The sequence below is a fragment of the Dendropsophus ebraccatus genome, chromosome 15 (assembly GCF_027789765.1).
Source record: "Dendropsophus ebraccatus isolate aDenEbr1 chromosome 15, aDenEbr1.pat, whole genome shotgun sequence".
NCBI classification, from domain to species: Eukaryota; Metazoa; Chordata; class Amphibia; order Anura; family Hylidae; genus Dendropsophus; species Dendropsophus ebraccatus.
In genome coordinates, this window is record NC_091468.1 from 2,497,452 (window position 1) to 2,523,269 (window position 25,818).

General features: G+C 46.0%; 1 protein-coding gene across 2 annotated transcripts in view; it reads left to right on the forward strand.

The window, feature by feature from the left end:
* The window catches only part of TTC7A (tetratricopeptide repeat domain 7A), a 314,521-nt gene that overhangs the window by 48,890 nt on the left and 239,813 nt on the right, over positions 1-25,818 (forward strand). For both annotated transcript variants that reach the window (XM_069954611.1, XM_069954612.1), the window contains exon 6: positions 21,230-21,308. In XM_069954611.1, the coding sequence (XP_069810712.1) occupies positions 21,230-21,308 (79 nt within the window). The remainder of the gene's footprint in view (positions 1-21,229; positions 21,309-25,818) is intronic.

Sequence of the window (25,818 nt, forward strand, 5' to 3'; positions counted from 1 at the left end):
GTAATCCCATCTCACACCATGTAATCCCATCTCACACCATGTAATCCCATCTCATGCCATATTATACCATCTCACACCATGTAATCCCATCTCATGCCATATTATACCATCTTGCACCATGTCACACCATCTCACCGCTGCATTTGGCTTAAGTACAGACAAATGCGCTGGTGAACGGTCACAGCCGTGCAGCACCCTTACTGTACTCTTTGAAGATCCTGCTGCTGCATGCCCCAGGGATAGATTCCTTCCAGCAGCGCTGCTGACTGCATCATACACTGATCAGGGAGCGCGACGGCGTATGCTGCCAACAGCCCCCAGGGCAGGGGAGGAGGGGAAGAGCTGCATGAGTGGTGCTGAGGGCTAGAAGGTTGTCCTAGGGAGCTGTGGGTTGTGCCGTACCAATTTTATCCAGGAAGTGACGACACCATGTTACCCAGGAAGTGACATCACCGTGTTATCTAGGAAGCGACGTCACCATGTTATCCAGGAAGTGACGTCACCGTGTTACCCAGGAAGTGACGTCACCGTGTTACCCAGGAAGTGAAGTCACCGTGTTACCCAGGAAGTGAAGTCACTGTGTTATCCAGGAAGTGACGTCACTGTGTTATCCAGGAAGTGACGTCATTATGTTATTCAGGAAGTGACGTCATTATGTTATCCAGGAAGTGACGTCACTGTGTTATCCAGGAAGTGACGTCACCGTGTTATCCAGGAAGTGACGTCACCGTGTTATCCAGGAAGTGACGTCACCGTGTTACCCAGGAAGTGACATCACCGTGTTATCCAGGAAAAGACGCCACCGTGTTATCCAGGAAGTGACGTCACCGTGTTATCCAGGAAGTGACGTCACCGTGTTATCCAGGAGGTGACGTCACTGTGTTATCCAGGAAGTGACATCACGTGTTATCCAGGAAGTGACATCACCGTGTTATCCAGGAAGTGACATCACGTGTTATCCAGGAAGTGACGTCACCGTGTTATCCAGGAAGTGACGTCACCGTGTTATACAGGAGGTGACGTCACGTGTTATCCAGGAAGTGACATCACGTGTTATCCAGGAAGTGACATCACGTGTTATCCAGGAAGTGACATCACAGTGTTATCCAGGAAGTGACATCACATTGTTATCCCTAAAGTGACATCACCATGTTATCCAGGAAGTGACATCACCATGTTACCCAGGAAGTGACATCACAATGTTATCCCTAAAGTGACATCACCATGTTATCCAGGAAGTGAATCCTTGATGCAGTAGTAAGTGCAGGGAAAAAGCCCTTTATAAGCATTTCCTGTAATAAGTGTATATTGGGGATTTGTATAACTTTTGGGGACAATACAATACTTTAATAAAACCTTTGGCCAGATTTTTTCTTCAAGGAAACCCCCCAAGCAAGGTATCTATCCACAGACAGCTGTTTCTCATTTTTAGTAACTTTATTACAATCAGTCATGGTCAGACAGACATGTACTGCAACGCAGCGCAGGCCGTTAGGCAGCACCAAATACACAAGATAACATACGCTATACGTCATACCACACGCTACAATAACATCCCTGCACACCTGATCCTTCACAATAAACAGTAAAGCATATCAGACAGGGAGGGGGGAATCACAGGCCCCATGAAAGACAACACCACACGAGGGCAGCGGGGAAGGAGAGAGGTATCAATCCTCTTCTTTCTTGTCCGATCTGTCCATGAGGGAATAGTCTGAGCAGTCTGCAGATCAGCCTGCGGCAGTCCAGAATGGACATCCTCTCCTTCTCGAGAGGAGGCGGTTCCTGGCCAGCCAGATACCATCCTTAAAACAGTTCACAAGGTGCCAGGCCTCCCGGATAGCCTCATTGGCACAATTCCCACCCAACAGCCTGTTTATGAGTACAGTGCCTCTGAGTTCTAGTTCCAAGGCGTCCAGCAAAAGGACACTGCCAAAAGAGGTGCAAAGATGTCTCCTCCATGGAGGGGCACCTGGGGCAGCACCTCGTGATGCTTAGGTTGTGGGCATGTATGACTGACCTCAAAGGTCATTATACCAATTATACTACTCTCATACTACCATTATACTACCATACTACTCTCATACTACCATTATACTACCTTATTACTCTCATACTACTATACTACCATCATACTACCATGCTACTCTCATACTACTATACTACTATCATACTACTGTACTACCATTATACTACCATACTACTCTCATACTACTATACTACCATCATACTACCATGCTACTCTCATACTACTATACTACTATCATACTACTGTACTACCATTATACTACCATACTACTCTCATACTACCATTATACTACCATACTACTCTCATACTACCATTATACTACCATATTACTCTCATACTAGTATACTACCATCATACTACCATGCTACTCTCATACTACTATACTACTATCATACTACTGTACTACAATTATACTACCCTACTACTCTCATACTACTATACTACCATACTACTCTCATACTACTATACTACCATACTACTATCATACTACTGTACTACCATTATACTACCATACTACTCTCATACTACCATTATACTACCATATTACTCTCATACTAGTATACTACCATCATACTACCATGCTACTCTCATACTATTACTCTCATACTAGTATACTACCATCATACTACCATGCTACTCTCATACTACTATACTACCATCATACTACTGTACTACCATTATACTACCCTACTACTCTCATACTACTATACTACCATACTACTCTCATACTACTATACTACCATACTACTATCATACTACTGTACTACCATTATACTAACATACTACTCTCATACTACCATTATACTACCATATTACTCTCATACTACTATACTACCATATTACTCTCATACTACTATACTACCATGCTACTCTCATACTACTATACTACTATCATACTACTGTACTACCATTATACTACCATACTACTCTCATACTACCATTATACTACCATATTACTCTCATACTACTATACTACCATCATACTACCATGCTACTCTCCTACTACTATACTACTATCATACTACTGTACTACCATTATACTACCCTACTACTCTCATACTACTATACTACCATACTACTATCATACTACTGTACTACCATTATACTACCCTACTATCCTCATACTACCATTATACTACCATGCCACCATTGTACTATAATACTACTATCATACTACCATTATACTGTCATACTATCATACCACCAGTATGCACCATTATACTACCCTACCACCATTATACTATTTTCATACTACCATTATACTACCATACCACCATTATACTACCATACTACTATCATACTACCATTCTACTATAATACTACCATTATACTATTATTCTACTATCACGCTACCATTATACTACCATACTACTACCATACTACCATTATACTAACCTACCACCATTATACTACTATCATACTACCATACTACTATCATACCTAACAAAAGTCCTGCCAAACAATTGTGTCTTAAAGGGGTAGTGCGGAGCTAAACAGTTATTCACAAAATAGCACACATTACAAAGTTATACAACTTTGTAATGTATGTTATGTATGTGAATGGCCCCCTTCCCCGTGTCCCACCACCCACGCTAGACCCGGAAGTGTGGTGCATTTTACTCACCGCATCTCGTGTCGACCACCGTCCGCCATCTTGGGACAATGACGTAGTCTTTGGTAGGCTGGCCGAACCGCTCCATCCATCCCTCATGCCGGCCCCCCTCTGCCGTGTCATCAGCAGCTCAGCCACGATTGGCCGAGCAAAGTTATGACGCGGCAGAGGGGGGCCGGCATGAGGGACGGATGGCCCAAGATGGCGGACGGAGGTCGACACGAGGTGCGGTGAGTAAAATGCACCACACTTCCGGGTCTAGCGTGGGTGGGGGGAAACACAGGGAAGGGGGCCATTCACACACGTAACATTCATTACAAAGTTGTATAACTTTGTAAATCATTGTTTGGCGCCGCACTAACCCTTGGGGCTGGGTTCACACTACGTATATTTCAGTCAGTATTGTGGTCCTCATATTGCAACCAAAACCAGGAGTGGATTAAAAACACAGAAAGGCTCTGTTCACACAATGTTGAAATTGAGTGGATGGCCGCCATATAACAGTAAATAACTGCCATTATTTCAATATTACAGCCGTTGTTTTAAAATAATAGCAAATATTTGCCATTATATGGCGGCCATCCACTCAATTTCACCATTATGTGAACAGATCCTTTCTCTGTTTTCAATCCACTCCTGGTTTTGGTTGCAATATGAGGACCACAATACTGACTGAAATATACGTAGTGTGAACCCAGCCTTAGGGCTCGTTCCCACTGAGCAAAAGCCGCTGAATTTCTGCGCTGAATCAGCGCTGAAATTTCAGCCGTTAAAATAGGTGCAGAGCTAATTTCCATTGTGTTGAATGGAACTTCTGCTCTGCAGTTCACACAGTGGAATTTCCGCACTGAACTAATCCGCTTTCCGCCAGAAGAATGAATATGTTCATTCTTCCGCTAGCGGAAGCCTATACATATCAATGGGGCTCTGATTTTCTGTTTCAGCGCGGAATACAAGCGTAATACAAGCGGAAATTACTCGCTGAATCAGCGTGGAAATGGGGAAAAGGGGGGGGAGGAGGATTCTAGTATATGTTCTGGTATAGTCTAGTTTACTCACCAAATACTCGCTGAATGCATGCGGATTCAGCGCAGATTCCTCGAGTATTCCGCGCTGAATTTGTCAAGAGCTGATTACGAGCTGAACACTTTCCTAGCGGAATACGCAGGGATTCTGCTTACATTCTGCTTATATTCTGCTCGGAATTCAGCGTCAGTTGATTTCAGGCGGAAATATTTCCTTGCGTAATCCGCTCCTTTTGCTCTGTGTGAACGTAGCCTTAGGGTGCAATGATATCCCCCCCAAAAAATTGCACAAATAATTGCACAAATAAATAGAAATATAACAAAATCTTTATTTCAGTATCAATTCATAAAAACACATACAAAGTAAGATATGGGATAGAACACAGAGGTAAAAACCAGGGGGGGGGAGGAAGATATCAGTGTGGTATTTAGTAATAACGATTAATATGGGATAATACACTGTGGAGGGTGTCAGAGCAGCGTGCGGCGTTCCTGGCTCTGTCAGTTGTGTGCTTCTCCCAGCCCTGTGCACTATGATAAATGACATGATAATTGCCAACCCAACCAAAATTGCCCCACATAGCAGCCAGCCCTCCCCAATAGTCTCATATATAGTAGCCAGCCCTCCCCAATAGTCTCATATATAGTAGCCAGCCCTCCCCATAGTCTCTTATATAGTAGCCAGCCCTCCCCATAGTCTCTTATATAGTAGCCAGCCCCCCCCATAGTCTCTTATATAGTATCCAGCCCTCCCCAATAGTCTCTTATATAGTAGCCAGCCCTCCCCATAGTCTCTTATATAGTAGCCAGCCCCCCCCATAGTCTCTTATATAGTAGCCAGCCCTCCCCATAGTCTCTTATATAGTAGCCAGCCCTCCCCATAGTCTCTTATATAGTAGCCAGCCCCCCCCATAGTCTCTTATATAGTATCCAGCCCTCCCCAATAGTCTCTTATATAGTAGCCAGCCCTCCCGAATAGTCTCTTATATAGTAGCCAGCCCTCCCCAATAGTCTTATATAGTAGCCAGCCCTCCCCCATAGTCTCTTATATAGTAGCCAGCCCTCCCCTATAGTCTTATATAGTAGCCAGCCCTCCCCATAGTCTTATATAGTAGCCAGCCCTCCCCCATAGTCTCTTATATAGTAGCCAGCCCTCCCAATAGTCTCTTATATAGTAGCCAGCCCTCCCCCATAGTCTCTTATATAGTAGCCAGCCCTCCCCTATAGTCTTATATAGTAGCCAGCCCTCCCCATAGTCTTATATAGTAGCCAGCCCTCCCCCATAGTCTCTTATATAGTAGCCAGCACTCCCAATAGTCTCTTATATAGTAGCCAGCCCTTCCCAATTGTCTCATATATAGTAGCCAGCCCTCCCCAATAGTCTCTTATATAGTAGCCAGCCCTCCCCATAGTCTCTTATATAGTAGCCAGCCCTCCCCAATTGTCTCATATATAGTAGCCAGCCCTCCCCAATAGTCTCTTATATAGTAGCCAGCCCTCCCCATAGTCTCTTATATAGTAGCCAGCCCTCCCTATAGTCTCTTATATAGTAGCCAGCCCTCCCCCATAGTCTCTTATATAGTAGCCAGCCCTCCCAATAGTCTCTTATATAGTAGCCAGCCCTTCCCCATAGTCTCTTATATAGTATCCAGCCCTCCCCTATAGTCTCTTATATAGTAGCCAGCCCTCCCCCATAGTCTCTTATATAGTAGCCAGCCCTCCCAATAGTCTCTTATATAGTAGCCAGCCCTTCCCCATAGTCTCTTATATAGTATCCAGCCCTCCCCCACAGTCTCTTATATAGTAGCCAGCCCTCCCCATAGTCTCTTATATAGTAGCCAGCCCTCCCTATAGTCTCTTATATAGTAGCCAGCCCTCCCCATAGTCTCTTATATAGTAGCCAGCCCGCCCCCATAGTCTCTTATATAGTAGCCAGCCCTCCCTATAGTCTCTTATATAGTAGCCAGCCCTCCCCATAGTCTCTTATATAGTAGCCAGCCCTCCCCCATAGTCTCTTATATAGTATGGTCAGAGTTTGACATGACTGGTATACACCTATAAATAAACTACTTACACTGGCAGCGTGTGGAGAGATCGAATCTGGCGTGCCATGATGGCGGAGATGGCCGGAAGAAGAGAGGACAGTAATATGGTGGCCAATCAAGATTAAGAGGAGGAGAGGACGTGACGTAAGCACGCTTCAAAAGCCTGCCCCTAATAAGCAAAAGCCTGCCCACATATATTCCCATATAATTGGAGTGTACATTCCTAATTTGGGGCTCCTTATAAATTCTGTAGTGATTACTTGACTGTAAGTGGCCCATATGTGAGGGGATACATCGATTCCCCCATCTAGTCTACCTTATTAGTATTTACTAGTATCCATATCCAGTAGCGATTAATCACACTCCAGTTCTGTGTGTTATATACTGTAGGCTGCCATACCATCAGTGACCACTAGATGGTGGTGTTGTTTTTACACCCACCACAGTGTATTATCCCATATTAATCGTATTACTAAATACCACACTGATATCTTCCTCCCCCTCTGGTTCTGACCTCTGTGTTGTATCCCATATCTTACTTTGTATGTGTTTTATGAATTGATTTATACTGAAATAAAGATTGTTGTATTTCTATTTATTTATTCATACCTACCATACCACTCTCATACTACCCTACTACTATCATACTACTATACTACCATTATACTACCATATTTTACCATTATACTACCACACTATCATACTACCATACTACTCTCATACTACCATTATACTACCATACTACTCTCATACTACCATTATACTACTCTCATACTACCATTATACAACCACACCACTCTCATACTACCATACTACCGTACTACCATACTACTCTCATACTACCATCATACTACTATACTACCATACCACTCTCATACCACATACCATTATATAACCATACCTGTCCTGACTCCACACACAGGAAACGGCTGGAAATTACAGATGAGGGAAGTCTGTCCAAGCCTGAACACTCTATATTTGCTTAGTGATAGCTGAAGAAGTAATGGTACTTTTACACGGAGCGATAATTCGCACGATCGCACGATTAACTATTTTGAATGAACGATTTTTTTTTTATAACGATCAGCGTTTAGACGGAACGATACATCGTACGGAAAATTTGCTATGCGATCGTTTTGCGAACGTTTAAGCCTATCTCACACATAGGTGAAATCGCTGAAAGAATGTTTACACGGAACGATCTGCAAATTTTTTGCGAACGATCAACAATGATTTGAGAACATTTTGAAAGATCAAAATGAACGATAAAGAAGTTAGGTGCGGCCCTAATGGAGCGTTTACACAGAAAGATTTATCTGACAGATCTTTGAAGCCAAAGCCAGGAACGGACTATAAACAGGGAATGGGTTATAAAGGAAAGACTGGAATCTCTCCTCTTTTTAAATCCATTCCTGGCTTTGGCTTCAAAAATCTGTTAGATAAATCTCTCTGTGTAAACACACGATAAGGCTGCCTGGAATACATGGTAGCAGTCATAGGCCTAAGGGTCCATTTACACAGAAAGATTTTCTGACAGATTATCTGCCAAAGATTTAAAGCCAAAGCCAGGAACAGACTAACAGACAGTCTTTTCAAATCCATTCCTGGCTTTGGCTTCAAATCTTTGGCAGATAATCTGTCAGAAAATCTTTCTGTGTAAATGGACCCTTATGCTGCGTTTACACAGACTGATTTATCTGACAGATTTTGGAAGCCAAAGCCAGGAATGGATTTGAAAAGAGGATAGATCCCAATCTTTCCTTTATGACCTGATCCCTGTTTATAGTCTGTTCCTGGTTTGGGCTTCAAAGATCTGTCAGATAAATCTGTCTGTGTAAACGCACCATAGAGTACAAACCCACACACCGTATACGCAGCAAATACGCAACAAATACGCAGCAGATTTGATGGTTTAGACTTGATGGTGTGTTCAGTTATTTAGATCTAATCTGCTGCGTATTTGCTGCGTATCGCAGCAGTAAATACGCTGCATATACGGTGTGTGGGTTTATACCCTTATGGTGCGTTTACACAGGCAGATTTATCTGACAGATTTTTTATGCCAAAGCCAGGCACAGACCGTAAACAGGGAACAGGTCATAAAGGAAAGACTGAGATTTCTCCTCTTCAAATCCATTCCTGGATTTGGCCTCCAAAATCTGTCAGATAAATCTGCCTGTGTAAACGCTCCAAGAGAAAGAGACAGGTGCGTCCTATCACTAGTATTACTATTGTTAAAACCAAGTAACCCTCACACTGGGTGCAAAGTGAAAAACATATAGAACTGAGAGAGTCCTCAAGAAAAAAACATACTATGACCAAAATGTAATAATAAATTATATATAAAACTAGCAAATGTGGAACCTAATAGTGTGTGTATAATAAGTAAATCCTCAATAAGGTCGTCATAGAGTCCACAAGGATAATAAAAGTCTATAAGAAATCTATATGCAACTGAGAAGATGCTAATAGATGATGACTTCCCAGTCTGGTGCGTATTCACACATAGGCCGAGTAGCACCCACCTGTAATCGGGGACTTATTCCCTGCGGTCAGATCCTGGCGGCTACAATGGGTCTCTCCCGCTGCAGACACAATGGAGTCTCTGAATAACACAGCAGCTGGAAGCAGAGGTCTGTATATATATATAAAAACGCATCCATGTGAATAGGTGCAAAAAGAAGAAAATAATAATAAATAGATCTGATAGTGGTGTGAGAGTTGCCAGTAGTAAGACAGTTGTGTGGGAGTTGGGGACACGGTGGTGATGTATTGTGTGTCTGGCTGTATATCCGCACCGCAATGTCCCCAACTCCCACACAACTGTGTTACTACTGGCAACTCTCACACCACTATCAGATTTATTTATTACTTATTTATTTATTTATTTTTTTTAGGCACCTATTCACATGGATGTGTTTTTGATGAGTTTTTATTTATTTTTTTTTGGCACCTATTCACATGGATGTGTTTTTGATGGGTTTTTATTCTTTTCTTGGCACCTGTTCACATGGATGCATTTTTGATAGGTTTTTATTCTTTTTTTTATTTTTTCTTGGCACCTGTTCACATGGATGCGTTTTTGATCGTTTTTTATGCTTTTTTTTATTTTTTCTTGGCATCTATTCACATGGATGTGTTTTTAATGGGTTTTTATTTTTTTGGTACCTATTCACATGGGCGTGCTTTACATGCGTTTTTGAGGTGTTGTATATTACTTTGTGTTTTCTTCCATGTTTGAATGATAGTTATCCGTCTGCATACCACTTAGGACTGTAGGAGATTTCCATACTAATATTACAGAATCCAGCTCAAGCTCCAGATCCCAATGTTCAGGTTTGTTTCCTTCTTTCTGATCTAAATCTCCTCTATAAAGTGTCACTTCCTCCCAAAGTTTAATTAATTTGCTAGTGATGAGGGTAAGAGAAATGCTACTACTACACCTATCATGAACTAGATCCCCTCCCCTCGGCATACAGACCTCTGCTTCCAGGTGCCATTGTAGCCGCCAGGATCTGACTGCAGGGAATAAGTCCCCGATTACAGGTGGGTGCTACTCGGCCTATGTGTGAATACGCACCAGACTGGGAAGCCATCATCTATTAGCATCTTCTCAGTTGCATATGGATTTCTTATAGACTTTTATTATCCTTGTGGACTCTATGACGACCTATTATACACACACTATTACATTCTAGTTTTACATACAATTTATTCTTCCATTTTGGTCATAGTATGTTTTTTCCTTGAGGACTCTCTCAGTTCTTGCATCCAACCTCTTCAGCCGCTGGTAATCAAACTCTGTTACAGACGGAGCAGAACGTGCCTGAGATTCGCTCATCAAATGGATGTTGTGTCAGGTGACACACCCGGCAGCCATTGCTGAACAAACACCGGCAGGTGGGGACAGCGTTATGAGAGGAAACCCCCGTCCCTCTATGATACACCTCCATTGATTCTAATGGTGCAGTGTCATAGAGGGGCGGGGGTTTCCTCTCACTGGGGGTGGGTCGGCCCGCCTCCAGTGCTTCAGCTCGGGCCTGATGGTACATTCCCTTTAAGACCACCTCAGTCTCTGTGTTTGCTCTATGGATTCTCACCCCATGACAATAAGTGGATAGCAAAGTGCCCCAGTGATCACCTGTAATCTGCGAGAACACCTGCAGCGCCACCACAGGAGAAATGATGTATTACAGAATTGTCTGTTTAATGTGGGACAGGGCAGATCCTCCAGAGCAGGAGACACTCTTGGTATCCACTCTCCAATCTGGTCAAGACTGAGGATATATAAAGGGGGATTCTCCATGTGACAATGGATTTCCCTTTTAGAGGTTTGTGGGAGAAAAGGGAGTGATGACCTGAGATCCGGTTATATAAAGCTGAGGAAAAACCTTTAATCTCCCGACTCTCTGGTATCATGGATGCAAAGACTTTAGAAGCTGAGATAGAGGGTGCTGCTTGTTAGGGTCCCCACCTGTGATATGGAGGGAGGACTGTATGTACTGATATAGCCAGACTTGGGAACTATCTAGGCTTCCCCCAGTGGGGCAGAAATCTGACCATAACCACAGTGTTTCCTGTTGCCACCAGATAGCTCCCTCTATCTCAGCTTCAATATTCTGTGGGGACAATGTGGATTAGGGATTGTGGAATTTGCAGTGTCCCAGAACAGCCCTTCTCATGGTCACCCTTGTATTATAACCAGTTCTGTTCTGGAAAGCTATGGCCCACTGCAAACTGTGTGTATTGTGTCACCCTTCTCAGTATTCAGGTCTGCTATTCCATTCATTTATTGTATGTATATTCAGTTATCAGTGCCTAATGGTATTATGTCGCCTCCCAGTGTTCAAGTATGGTACTTCTCATGTATATTTCTCTGTGTATGCCTAATAGTGTGATGATGCAATGGCTGTATGTCACGTGACTGTGCCCTGCTTCCATGGTAACACCAATAGTCATCGAGCTTTGGCTAGGGGAATACCATGTGACTTCCTGTTCTACCTCAGTCTATCTCCTGCCCCAGAGGGGATAGGGTGTGTTTCTCTGCTGTTCCTGTTCAGTCGAGTCTTGTCCTCCACCTTCAGGAGACAAGTTGTGTGTCTGTCCTCTCTCCCTGCTAAGAGAGAGGCCTGCGTGTGCTCTGCTGCTCTAGTCCACTGGCTGTGTTCCTGTCTCAAGTCTCAAGATTCTCATCTGGGTGCCAATTCTTCAGTCATTCTTCTCATCATCTTCTCATCAACAGCAAGTATTTCATTCAAGTCTCATTCCACCCAGCATCTCATCTTCAGTATCACTACTACTCCCATCATTCAGCACGCTACTCTCACAGCCTATTGCAGCATCACCCATTACTCTGCTTTATTCAAGATTGCCTTATTCCCGGTTACATCCGGAGAGACTGTTGCTACTAGTTACCACCGTTACAATAAATATACAACTACCGTTGTTTGTGAACCTTGGCATTGGTGTGATAATTGGTGCCCTGACTAAGGACAACGAGGAATCGCATGCCCAGTATTCCCGCAGGGTCAGGAGCCCGGTTTCCAGCTGTATCACCCTCGTGCCTACACCGTGACAACCCTATACCCTACAGCTGCACCGGTTCCTGCCTGTTAGCACCATCTACACTGCGGAGTGGCCCCTAGGTGCCAGGGTATCGCATTTTTGACGTAACGAACAGGATACAGACTGTGTTGTGCCGACTGTCAGCATTCTCAAGGTACACTATTGATCCCTAGAAAGACTTTGCCGTATCACCATGGGGGCAATCGAGGCGCTCAGGGCCCTAGAATGTACACAAGATGGCCGCTGTCTTCTTCAATTTCTAACTGCGCCATACCCCGGAGAGGAGGGGGTTAACCATCGCACCACTAAAGAGCGGGAATCGCCCGGCGCCATAGACTTTGCATTGACTGCTTCTGATTGGCTGCCCGTGCCGAGTGACGTCATTGTTGTTGGGCAGACTACTGGGCCGGAACTTCAGCCTCTGCGCTCCGCCTACTCCCAGGTCCTCAAGACTACGCCAGTGCGCAGCAAGACGGCGGCCCACGAGAAATGTTTGCCTGCAGCCGCAGCTCCCGTTATACCGGAGCTGCCAGAAAGCAATCCTGCCCGCCTGCTAGCACCGCTCCCATCCTACAGCGACACCAGCTGGGGTGCTGCCCTGTCGGACAATGAAAGTCACAGCCGGGCCTCCACTCCGGCCTCCGCTACTCAAGACGGGGAATCCACCCCTGGTGCCAGCATCTCGCTGAAACCGGACCGTTCCAGTGCCTCCGACTCAGCCTTCTCTACCGGAGGATCCACGTCACCGGAGGGCGGTCCGTACGTAAGTGACCCGACTTTCTTGTTCCCCGTCCCGGGCCTCAAAGTAAAGGACTCGGCCAAGGCTCCAGTGTCCCCGGGTCTGTGGCGGTCTCCAGGGCGTGATTCGCCGCCCCTGCCGCAATGGGTGCTTGGGCGTGGGCCTAAGATTATACAGCTGATCAAGGACATTCAGCAGGCCCTCGCTGCCCTGCCGCCTGCCACTAAAGCTGCGACCGCCATGCACACTGCGGCACCTGCAGCTCCCACTACAGCTGGGCAGTCCACAGCAGCTAACACTACCTCTTCCACAGCCGTGGCTAAAGCCACCAACGCTTCTACTACCGTCACCTATAATGTGGCCCCTGTCATTTCACCTATAACTACTGTGACCCCTAGCATTGTGGTCACCACTGCATCCAGCGATGCTTCTGCTCCAGGCCCTCCACGCTTCTACTACCCGTGGCAAAAGAAGAAGAAGAAGCCTACTTAGGGTCCTCCTGCATCCTTTCATTAAGCTTCACTACAGAAAGCAAAGTTTTTAACTGTTCATATAACTGTTTTGTTTCAGGTTTGAAAAAGAGTTTTGCAACGTTCAAGGTTCGTGCCTGGTCCTCCTGACCAAGCTTCTCTGTTCATCATCCAGCTATGTGCTGATGGACACTCCTTGACTCACACTGTTCTCTAGTGCCTGTCCCAGAGCCTTTACATGGACGATGGTGTATATTGCCTAAAGAGACTCTACCAAACAGAGACACTTACCCAATTCTTCCTAAAGCACTTTTCATGATTGTGTGATTGTCAGACGTTTATTATTACACTTCAGTGGTCAAAAGTCTATTTTCTTGTCAGAGTCTTATATATATATATATGTTCCTACCTCCTGAGTAAGCAGAAAAGTCATTTAGATAGTCTGAGTAAAGTGTGTCTTTTGAAAAAGTATTTCTTCTCACAGTGTATATTTTCATGTCAGAGTCAGACAGTTTCCTCCTCCTCTGAGTAAGAAGTCAGTATGTATCTATAGCCTCAGAGAAAGTATATTTTCTAAAGAGTGTATTTCCTAAAGGGTATTCTATTTTTCCTCATATATTGTATTATTGTGCCATCCACTGGAAAGATTATTTGAGTCAGTGTTCTTCAGGACCTCATAGTGTTTGTTGTCCTCTATGTTTCCCTTCCTTATGTCTCCATTGTTTGTTAATCCCTGTCTTGTCCCAACACAGTAGTTGCTGCACATAGTCCCACTCCACACTTACACTTGACCATACATATTGCACCTTGGATACCTTTTTGTGTGGTTGGCCTATGGAGTACTTGTGTTGTATGATTGAGTGGTGTGTATTGAGGCCTCAACTGTATGTTTGCTTTTGTTATTTTATTCTTTTCTCTTCCAGGTGTCCAAGTCACTTCACACAGACACCCAAGGCAGTACACAGGTCTTCACGTTCTTTTTCCAGTAGGGTAACTCATTGTCATTGGAAACCTACTGTCAAACTGAGTGGAATATTGAGGGTCCCCCGCCAGCAGTTAAGTAGTCCTGACTTCCATGTCAGATGGTTCACGCACTAACTACCTGTAATCAGAGTACGTTAGGCACCCCTAGGTGAAGTCCTGCCACTAGGGTTTTCTTTCTCTTCATATCTTCTCTTCTCACCTGTGCCTTGAGCGCGGGAAACACACATCGACATACTCACACTAACATTCCTTCCTCTTGTCTTGTTGTCCTGGTCCTCTATGTTCTTTCAGCCACATCTACCTCAACTTGTGGTTCTCCGAGGTCGGCTCATTTCTAGTAGGGAGGTATGCAGTGTCCCAGAACAGTCCTTCTCATGGTCACCCTTGTATTATAACCAGTTCTGTTTTGGAAAGCTATGGCCCACTGCAAACTGCGTGTATTGTGTTACCCTTCTCAGTATTCAGGTCTGCTATTCCATTCATTTATTGTATGCATATTCAGTTATCAGTGCCTAATGGTATTATGTCGCCTCCCAGTGTTCAAGTATGGTACTTCTCATGTATATTTCTCTGTGTATGCCTAATGGTGTGATGATGCAATGGCTGGATGTCACGTGACTGTGCCCTGCTTCTATGGTAACTCCAATGGTCATCGAGCTTTGGCTGGGGTTACCATGGGACTTCCTGTTCTACCTCAGTCTATCTCCTGACCCAGAGGGGATAGGGTGTGTTGCTCTGCTGTTCCTGTGCAGTCTAGTCTTGTTCTCCACCTTCAGGAGACAAGTTGTGTTTGTCCTCTCTCCCTGCTAAGAGAGAGGCCTGCGTGTGCTCTGCTGCTCCAGTCCACTGGCTGTGTTCCTGTCTCAAGTCTCAAGATTCTCATCTGGGTGTCGATTCTTCAGTCATTCTTCAGTTCCTCTCATCATCTTCTCTAATCATCAACAGCAAGTATTTCATTCAAGTCTCATTCCACCCAGCATCTTATCCTCAGTATCACTACTACTCCCATCATCCAGCACGCTACTCTCACAGCCTATTGCAGCATCACCCATTACTCTGCTTTATCCAAGATTGCCTTATTCCCGGTTGCATCCGGAGAGACTGTTGCTACTAGTTACCACCGTTACAATAAATATACAACTACCGTTGTTTGTGAACCTTGGCATTGGTGTGATAATTGGTGCCCTGACTAAGGACAACGAGGAATCGCATGCCCAGTATTCCCGCATGGTCAGGAGCCGGTTTCCAGCTGTATCACCCTCGTGCCTACACCGTGACAACCCTATACAGGGCTCCAGACTAAAAAATTTACCTAGGAGCCATTGGCTCCTAACCTGAAATATTTAGGCGCCAAATAGAATATTTGGTCGCCAACATTTTAAACCATGTAAAATTAATGTTATGTCACATGGGACTTACTGTGTGCAGAGGCCGCGGCAGCCTCCTCCTCCTCCTCCTCCTCCTCCTCCTTTAGATTCTTTCTTTTCTTAGTTTGAAAACGTTCAACATGGAAACTTGCAACTTGTCAACCATATACCCCCCTGCTGCCGGTGTGTTCCCTCAGCCAGCTGCCATCTTACCGGCAATGATCTATTATATATATATATATATATATATATATATATATATATATATATATATATATATATATATATATATATATAGCCCCCGGCAGCCGATGACATATAGCCCCTGTGGCAATGTATATGGGAAGTGGTACTGTGCAGTGTATACATACACACACACACACACTGAGGGAAGTGGTACTGTGCAGTGTATATACATACAGACTCTGAGGGAAGTGGTACTGTGCAGTGTGTATACATACAGACACTGAGGGAAGTGGTACTGTGCAGTCTATACATACAGACACTGAGGGAAGTGGTACTGTGCAGTGTATATACATACAGACACTGAGGGAAGTGGTACTGTGCAGTCTATACATACAGACACTGAGGGAAGTGGTACTGTGCAGTCTATACATACAGACACTGAAGGAAGTGGTACTGTGCAGTCTATACATACAGACACTGAGGGAAGTGGTACTGTGCAGTCTATACATACACCCCCCCCCCCCCCCGCCGCACCCCACACGCACTGACTACCGCACCTGGCCGCCATCACAACAGACACACTACCAATCCCCCGCCCAGGCCGCGGTCCCCCCACACACATTACTGGCCGGCCGCCACCCCTGCCGCCCCTCCGGTTGTACTCACCCACTATCTAAGCTTGGTGCCGCTGGGGTGAACTTGAAGAACCGCCGGGTGAGGAGAGGCGGGAGAGAGGCGCTGGAGGAGTGTGGCGCCTCTGCAGCCGTCCGTCCAATGAATGACGGACGTGCTGGATGACGTCACTGGAGAAGCGTGTCCCCGCACACGTCATCCAGCACGTCCGTCATTCATTGGACGGACGGCCGCAGAGGCGCCACGTGATTCGGCGCAGCGTGCGGAAGGCAGAAGTCCTTAAAGAGACAGCGCGCCGCCGGGGCCAGTCGCAAATGGCGCCCAGATTAATAAATCTGGGCGCCATTTGCAAGATGTCAGTCGCATTGGCGACCATTTTGGTCGCCATCTGGAGCCCTGCTATATCCTACAGCTGCAGCGGTTCCTGCCTCTTAGCACCATTTACACTGCGGAGTGGCCCCTAGGGGCCTGGGGATCGCAGGAATTACACGTAGAATCGGGGAAAATGAAGATCATTATCGTACGGGCGGCCACCGCCAAGGCCTCTTTATTATGTGTCCTTGTGGGCGATGGAGAAAGTTAGGATTCCTCCTTTTATTGGTACGTAGTGGCAATACACGTCTCACTCCTGAACGGCGCACGTTTATCTCATCAAATGGGGAGGAAGGTTTGATCAGCACAGCGGTTCTTGCAGTAAGGACATCGTACACTAGAGGGAGCACTGTCCTCATACAAATCCCAGTGTTCCCTACCATCTACCATGATGCTGTATTATACATAATTACACCACAACAAAGCTAAAGTTTAAATATCACAATTTTATTTGATACAATTAAAAATCACATAAAAAATCTTTTTTAGTGCCAACGGAATCCAGTAGTAAATGACAGCCAAGACACCTCGATCTTACAAAATGTTGGAATATACCACTATATTATGTAAACATCAAAGAAAGTCAATGTATGTAACCATGCAGTGTATCCACACAGCCTCGCAGGATTACGAAGTACACTATCCAACTAATCCCACAATTATATGAAATGAACATACGAGATGCTTACCCATCGTGTGTCTGGCGCCAATAACCCCGACGCACGTTTCGCGTACAGGTCGCTTTATCAAGGGGCGTCAAGCACATTGAGCATTGTATATGGACTCTATGCGGGCACCCCCATAGTATGTCTTGTATTGTAGCTGTAGTGACTGCTGTGGGCACCCCCATAGTATGTCTTGTATTGTAGCTGTAGTGACTGCTGTGGGCACCCCCATAGTATATTTTGTATTGTAGCTGTAGTGACTGCTGTGGGCACCCCCATAGTATATCTTGTATTGTATTGTAGCTGTAGTGACCGCTGCGGGCACCCCCATAGTATATCTTGTCTTGTATTGTAGCGGTAGTGACCGCTGCGGGCACCCCCATAGTATATCTTGTATTGTAGCGGTAGTGACCGCTGTGGGCACCCCCATAGTATATCTTGTATTGTAGCGGTAGTGACCGCTGTGGGCACCCCCATAGTATATCTTGTATTGTAGCTGTAGTGACCGCTGCGGGCACCCCCATAGTATGTCTTGTATTGTAGCTGTAGTGACCGCTGCGGGCACCCCCATAGTATATCTTGTATTGTAGCTGTAGTGACCGCTGCGGGCACCCCCATAGTATATCTTGTATTGTACCTGTAGTGACTGCTGCGGGCACCCCCATAGTATATCTTGTATTGTACCTGTAGTGACCGCTGTGGGCACCCCCATAGTATATCTTGTATTGTAGCTGTAGTGACCGCTGTGGGCACCCCCATAGTATAACTTGTAGCTGTAGTGACTGCTGTGGGCACCCCCATAGTATATCTTGTATTGTAGCTGTAGTTACCGCTGCGGGCACCCCCATAGTATATCTTGTATTGTAGCTGTAGTGACCGCTGTGGGCACCCCCATAGTATATCTTGTATTGTAGCTGTAGTGACCGCTGTGGGCACCCCCATAGTATAACTTGTAGCTGTAGTGACTGCTGTGGGCACCCCCATAGTATATCTTGTATTGTAGCTGTAGTTACCGCTGCGGGCACCCCCATAGTATATCTTGTATTGTAGCGGTAGTGACCGCTGTGGGCACCCCCATAGTATATCTTGTATTGTAGCGGTAGTGACCGCTGTGGGCACCCCCATAGTATATCTTGTATTGTACCTGTAGTGACTGCTGCGGGCACCCCCATAGTATATCTTGTATTGTAGCTGTAGTGACTGCTGTGGGCACCCCCATAGTATATCTTGTATTGTAGCTGTAGTGACCGCTGCGGGCACCCCCATAGTATATCTTGTCTTGTATTGTAGCAGTAGTGACCGCTGCGGGCACCCCCATAGTATATCTTGTATTGTAGCGGTAGTGACCGCTGTGGGCACCCCCATAGTATATCTTGTATTGTAGCGGTAGTGACCGCTGTGGGCACCCCCATAGTATATCTTGTATTGTAGCTGTAGTGACCGCTGCGGGCACCCCCATAGTATGTCTTGTATTGTAGCTGTAGTGACCGCTGCGGGCACCCCCATAGTATATCTTGTATTGTAGCTGTAGTGACCGCTGCGGGCACCCCCATAGTATATCTTGTATTGTACCTGTAGTGACTGCTGCGGGCACCCCCATAGTATATCTTGTATTGTACCTGTAGTGACCGCTGTGGGCACCCCCATAGTATATCTTGTATTGTAGCTGTAGTGACCGCTGTGGGCACCCCCATAGTATAACTTGTAGCTGTAGTGACTGCTGTGGGCACCCCCATAGTATATCTTGTATTGTAGCTGTAGTTACCGCTGCGGGCACCCCCATAGTATATCTTGTATTGTAGCTGTAGTGACCGCTGTGGGCACCCCCATAGTATATCTTGTATTGTAGCTGTAGTGACCGCTGTGGGCACCCCCATAGTATAACTTGTAGCTGTAGTGACTGCTGTGGGCACCCCCATAGTATATCTTGTATTGTAGCTGTAGTTACCGCTGCGGGCACCCCCATAGTATATCTTGTATTGTAGCGGTAGTGACCGCTGTGGGCACCCCCATAGTATATCTTGTATTGTAGCGGTAGTGACCGCTGTGGGCACCCCCATAGTATATCTTGTATTGTACCTGTAGTGACTGCTGCGGGCACCCCCATAGTATATCTTGTATTGTAGCTGTAGTGACCGCTGTGGGCACCCCCATAGTATAACTTGTAGCTGTAGTGACTGCTGTGGGCACCCCCATAGTATATCTTGTATTGTAGCTGTAGTTACCGCTGCGGGCACCCCCATAGTATATCTTGTATTGTAGCGGTAGTGACCGCTGTGGGCACCCCCATAGTATATCTTGTATTGTAGCGGTAGTGACCGCTGTGGGCACCCCCATAGTATATCTTGTATTGTACCTGTAGTGACTGCTGCGGGCACCCCCATAGTATATCTTGTATTGTAGCTGTAGTGACCGCTGCGGGCACCCCCATAGTATATCTTGTATTGTACCTGTAGTGACCGCTGCGGGCACCCCCATAGTATATCTTGTATTGTACCTGTAGTGACTGCTGCGGGCACCCCCATAGTATATCTTGTATTGTAGCTGTAGTGACCGCTGCGGGCACCCCCATAGTATATCTTGTATTGTACCTGTAGTGACTGCTGTGGGCACCCCCATAGTATATCTTGTATTGTAGCTGTAGTGACTGCTGTGGGCACCCCCATAGTATATCTTGTATTGTAGCTGTAGTGACCGCTGTGGGCACCCCCATAGTATATCTTGTATTGTAGCTGTAGTGACCGCTGTGGGCACCCCCATAGTATATCTTGTATTGTACCTGTAGTGACGGCTGTGGGCACCCCCATAGTATATCTTGTATTGTAGCGGTAGTGACCGCTGTGGGCACCCCCATAGTATATCTTGTATTGTACCTGTAGTGACCGCTGCGGGCACCCCCATAGTATATCTTGTATTGTAGCTGTAGTGACCGCTGCGGGCACCCCCATAGTATATCTTGTATTGTACCTGTAGTGACCGCTGCGGGCACCCCCATAGTATATCTTGTATTGTAGCTGTAGTGACTGCTGCGGGCACCCCCATAGTATATCTTGTATTGTAGCTGTAGTGACTGCTGTGGGCACCCCCATAGTATATCTTGTATTGTAGCTGTAGTGACCGCTGTGGGCACCCCCATAGTATATCTTGTATTGTAGCTGTAGTGACCGCTGCGGGCACCCCCATAGTATATCTTGTATTGTAGCTGTAGTTACCGCTGCGGGCACCCCCATAGTATATCTTGTATTGTAGCTGTAGTGACCGCTGTGGGCACCCCCATAGTATATCTTGTATTGTAGCTGTAGTGACCGCTGCGGGCACCCCCATAGTATATCTTGTATTGTAGCTGTAGTGACTGCTGCAGGCACCCCCATAGTATATCTTGTATTGTACCTGTAGTGACCGCTGCGGGCACCCCCATAGTACTGTACCTGCACCCCCATTGTTTGTCTGGGCGTTAGTCGTGCTTTGTATATTATACTCTGGCTACTTCTCCAGCATTTATTATAGTTTCTGTTGGTTTTATTTTTTATTTTGCAGAAATATTTTAAAGGGAATCAAAGAGCTGCGGGAGGTTTTGCGAATTGTGGAATCAAAAGCGACTCAAGCCTTCAGAATGGTAAGATTACAGCCGACGAGATCAGACGTCCATCCTCCCCCAACCTGTGGCAACACTACAACTCCCATCATGCCCATTGTATATTGCCCTGCTATATAATGATCCCATGCTTCTTCATTCTATGTTGAGAATCGTGCTTATGGCCGTATACCAGAGAGCAGTGCTTTGTGGGCGATCACATGACACAGAGAGTAAGCCGTTAGGTCACATGACTCTCTGTAAAAAACAAATAAACTGGATGCAGATTCCACTAAGGAACTTTGGCAATTATTCTGTGTATAAATAAAGTTCTACTTGTTTGATTTTATTTTACCATTAATAGTAGGGGGTGTAATAGTCTGCAGTCATTGCCCAGCACACAGGGGCAATAAGGCAGTGTCTGGAAGCTACTGTCATTTTGTTCTTAAAGGGATTGTTCGTGGACATAATAATAAGTAAATTATACTCACCTACCCAGATCCTCCAGAGCTGCTGTTCCTACACCTCCTGGTCCCTGTACTGTCTACAATTGAACTGCCCGCTCAGCCAATCACAATGGTGGGCGACCCCTGCAGCCAGCGACAGGCTAAGCAACCAGGAAAGGGTGGTAATAAGTGGGGGCAGGAGGTGTTCACATGGTGGCTGTGCAGTGCTAGTGTGGGGTGAGTATGACTTATGTATTAGGGTCTGCTCAGTTTCTTCATCTTCTTAATAGTGGAAGCCTCCGGACTGTCCCATGATGGCCTCACAGCCCCCTCCCCATTCTGGCCACATGAACCCCCGGCTAAGCTGAGCGTCCATGTGCGTGGGGCCGGCTATGTGCCTGTCCTGTCAGCGATCTCCTATGTACACAGAGCGCTCTGCAGCCAGTCATTATGGACGCTATATTACAGAACACGTCCAGTACAAATGAGGTCACTCTGGGAAGGTAAATGATGCGATAAATGTGGAAGTGACATCACAGCTGTGTGTATATTGTAACCTTGTACATTAATGTACATCTACTGTATTCCATGCACTGTAGGTGTCTGAGTATCCTACCCTCCTACTGTAGAGGAATTGACCGAACACAAAGGGGAAAACAATGTTATTTAACCCCTTAACGTCATCGGGCGTAAACTTACGCCCTCGCGCCCTGGTACTTGGCGCATCAGGGCGTAAATTTACGCCCGATGTTTCCCCGATCGCTGCGTGTTCACACACAGCGGTTGGGGAAGATGGCCTGCTATAAATCATAGCAGGCCATCATAGCTTCTCGGCACGGGGGGTGGTTAACACCCCCCGTGCTTACTATCGCCGCTATAGGCTGATCAATTCAGATCAGCCAATAGCGGCGATCGGAACCTTTCCGGGTCATCGGTGACTCGATGACCCGGAAAAAAATGGTGGTCGGTGCTGTCCGAGGACGGCACTGACCGCCATTACTGTAAAAAGTAATGGTGGTCACCGTGCCACCGGCCCGATCGCCGTGAACGGCCGGCCGTCCGTTCACGGCGATCGGGCCGGTGGCACGGCGATCAGAGTCCCACAAAATAATAAATACCTTCCCTGGACCCCTCAGCTAGGTAGCGGAGGGGTCTAGAGCAGGTATTTGTACATTACTCACCTGTCCCGGGGTCCTGATCGGCGTCTTCCGGGTTCGCGGCGTCCTCCGTCTTTCCGGCGCGTCTTCGGGTCTTTCCGGCGGTCCCCGTCGTCGTCTTTCGGTTATTTTCTGCTCCAGCCTCGTCATTTTCCGGATTTTGCGCTCTGCTGCCCTCTAGCGGCTGATATGTGTAATACACTTATCAGCAGCTACAGGGATGTTCAGAATGTAGAAAAAGTTTTTTTTTTTTTTCTATTTTCCGCCCCCTATCGCCGCTGAGTGTTGATCAGCATTGCACGAAAGTGCGCTGCTAATCAGCAACTCCTCCTTTTTGGCGTAGGGTGTTTTTTTTCTATATTCTACTGCCACGGTCTGCTGATAAGTGCCGCACATAAGTGCGGCATTTATCAGCAACTCCTTTGTTGGCGTAGGTTTTTTTTTTATACTTACTGTAAAAAAAACACGTAAAAAACACTACATTACACCACACTACATTGAATAAAGTTTGAGACTACACCACTACATACCCCATATACCAATCCCCGTATAAAGATGGCCCCCAGGGTGTTTTCGGCGTCAGATTTTTGTAAAGTTTTTACTCTAAATCATTCATCTTGTCATGATTTTTTCATTTTCACAAGGGGCTAAAAGATAAAAAAAAACATTTAATGTGTAGAGCAATTTCCCCTGAGTACGGAAATACCCCACATGTGGACATAAAGCGCCATGCGGGTGCAGGGTAAGCCTCCGAAGGGAAGGAGCGCCATTTGGTTTTTGAAGGCTGGATTTGGATGGAATGGATTTCGAGGGGCCGTGTTGCATTCAAAAGGCCCCTGTGTTGCCAAGACAGTTGAAACCCCCCACAAGTGACCCCATTATGGAAACTACACCCCTCAGGGAATGTAACAAGGGATGTAGTGAGCATATGGACCCCACTGGTGACGGGCACAAATGTGGAACAATGTGGCGTGAAAATGAAATATTACATTTTTTACACTATAATGTTGGTTTAGCCTTGAATTTATCATTTTCACAAGCGGTTAAAAGAGAAAAAAACACACAAAATGTGTAGATCAATTTCCCCGAGTCCGTAAATACCCCACATGTGGACATAAAGCGCCATGTGGGCGCAGGGCAAGCCTCCGAAGGGAAGGAGCGCCATTTGGATTTTGGAGGTTGGATTTGGCTAGAATGGATGATGAACGCCATGTCGCATTTACAGAGCCCTCGTGACCCCATTCTGGAAACTACACCCCTCAAGGAATCTAACAAGGGGTGCAGTGAGGATATGGACCCCTTGATGACGGGCACATTTGTGCCATGAAAGTGAAAAAATGAAATTTTTTACTTTTACGTCACATTGTTCCACATTTGTGCCCGTCACCAGTGGGGCCCATATGCTCACTGCCCCCCTTGTTAGATTCCTTGAGGGGTGTAGTTTCCAGAATGGGGTCACTTGTGGGGGGTTTCCAGTGTCTTGGCGGCACGAGGGCTCTGTAAATGCGACATGACCCTTGAAATCCTTTCCAGTGAAATTCAGCTTCCAAAAGCCAATTGGCGCTCCATCCCTTTGGAGGCTCGTCCTGCGCCCGCTTGGCACTTTATCGCCACATGTGGGGTATTTCCGTACTCGGGAGAAACTGCGCTACACATTTTGTGTCTTTTTTTGCCTCTTATCCCTTTAAGAAAATAAAAAATTGAAGGCTAGAACAACGTTTTAGTGTAAAAAATAAATTTTTCTTTTTTCACGCCATATTGTTTGGAAAATCTGTGAAGCACCTGTGGGGTCCACATCCTCACCACACCCCTTGTTACATTACTTGAGGGGTGTAGTTTTCTAAATGGTGTCCCTTTAGTGGTGTTTTTTAGGTTTTGGCACCCCAGAGCCTCTGCCAACCTGAAGTGGTACAGTCAAAAATGACCAAAAATAACGGAGCCATTGAAATGCACTAGGCGCTCCCTTATATCTGAGGCTTGTGGTTGCGTCAAATAGCGCAATAGGGCCACATATGGGGTATTTCTATAAACTGCAGAAACGGGGCAATAATTATTGGGGTGCATTTCTCTGGTAATAGGTTTATAATTATGAAAAATATTGGATTACAATAAAATCTCTGCACAGAAAATTAAAATTTTCAAATTTCTTACACACTTGGCTTTTATTTCTGTGACTCCCCTAAAGGGTTAAAACACTTTCTGGATGTGCTTTTGCAGAGTGTGGGGGGTGCAGTTTCTGAAATGGGGTGCTTTGTGGGGCTTTCTAACATACAGGCCCCTCAAATACACTTTTGGGCTCGGTTCACACGTTGTAAGAGTGCGGCTGTATGTGCGGCTGTAATTGTGCGGCGGTATTTTTGATGGTTCGTGTGTATGCTGGGAAGTATAGGATATGCGGCTGCACAGTGCACACTATCTCTGAATCTACGGCCCTATCGTAAACGGACCCGTAAAAAATGAACAAGACCATTGTTTGCGGCTGAACATGCGGCCGAGGATTGACAGGTGGTCCGTACGGAGTACTTCAAAAATAGCCGGCAATGATGCCGAATGCCGATGCCTCTAATAGTTAATATATTAAATTAATCAAACACATTTTCTTTGTAATCAAGACACTTTCGTTGATCAATAATTTATTTCTAACGAATCCATCATTTTGCTATTAACCCCTTGCCGCAAAATGACGTTTGGGGAACGTCATGTAAAGTAGGTACTTAATGCAACATGACGTTCCCCAAACGTCATGTTGTTCCTGCCTCCCCCCGCAGCCCGTAAGTGAGATCGGGCAGCGGGAGGAGGCAGTATCACACCACATCCTCCCGCTGCCTCTGCCCGGAGGGGAGCCGCGCTCCCCCCGGGCAGTTAACCCCATAAACGCCGCGGTCGATGCGACCGCAGCGTCTATGGGGGAGATGTGGTGTTCGCCGCTGATCGGGCGGCGGGAGGAGG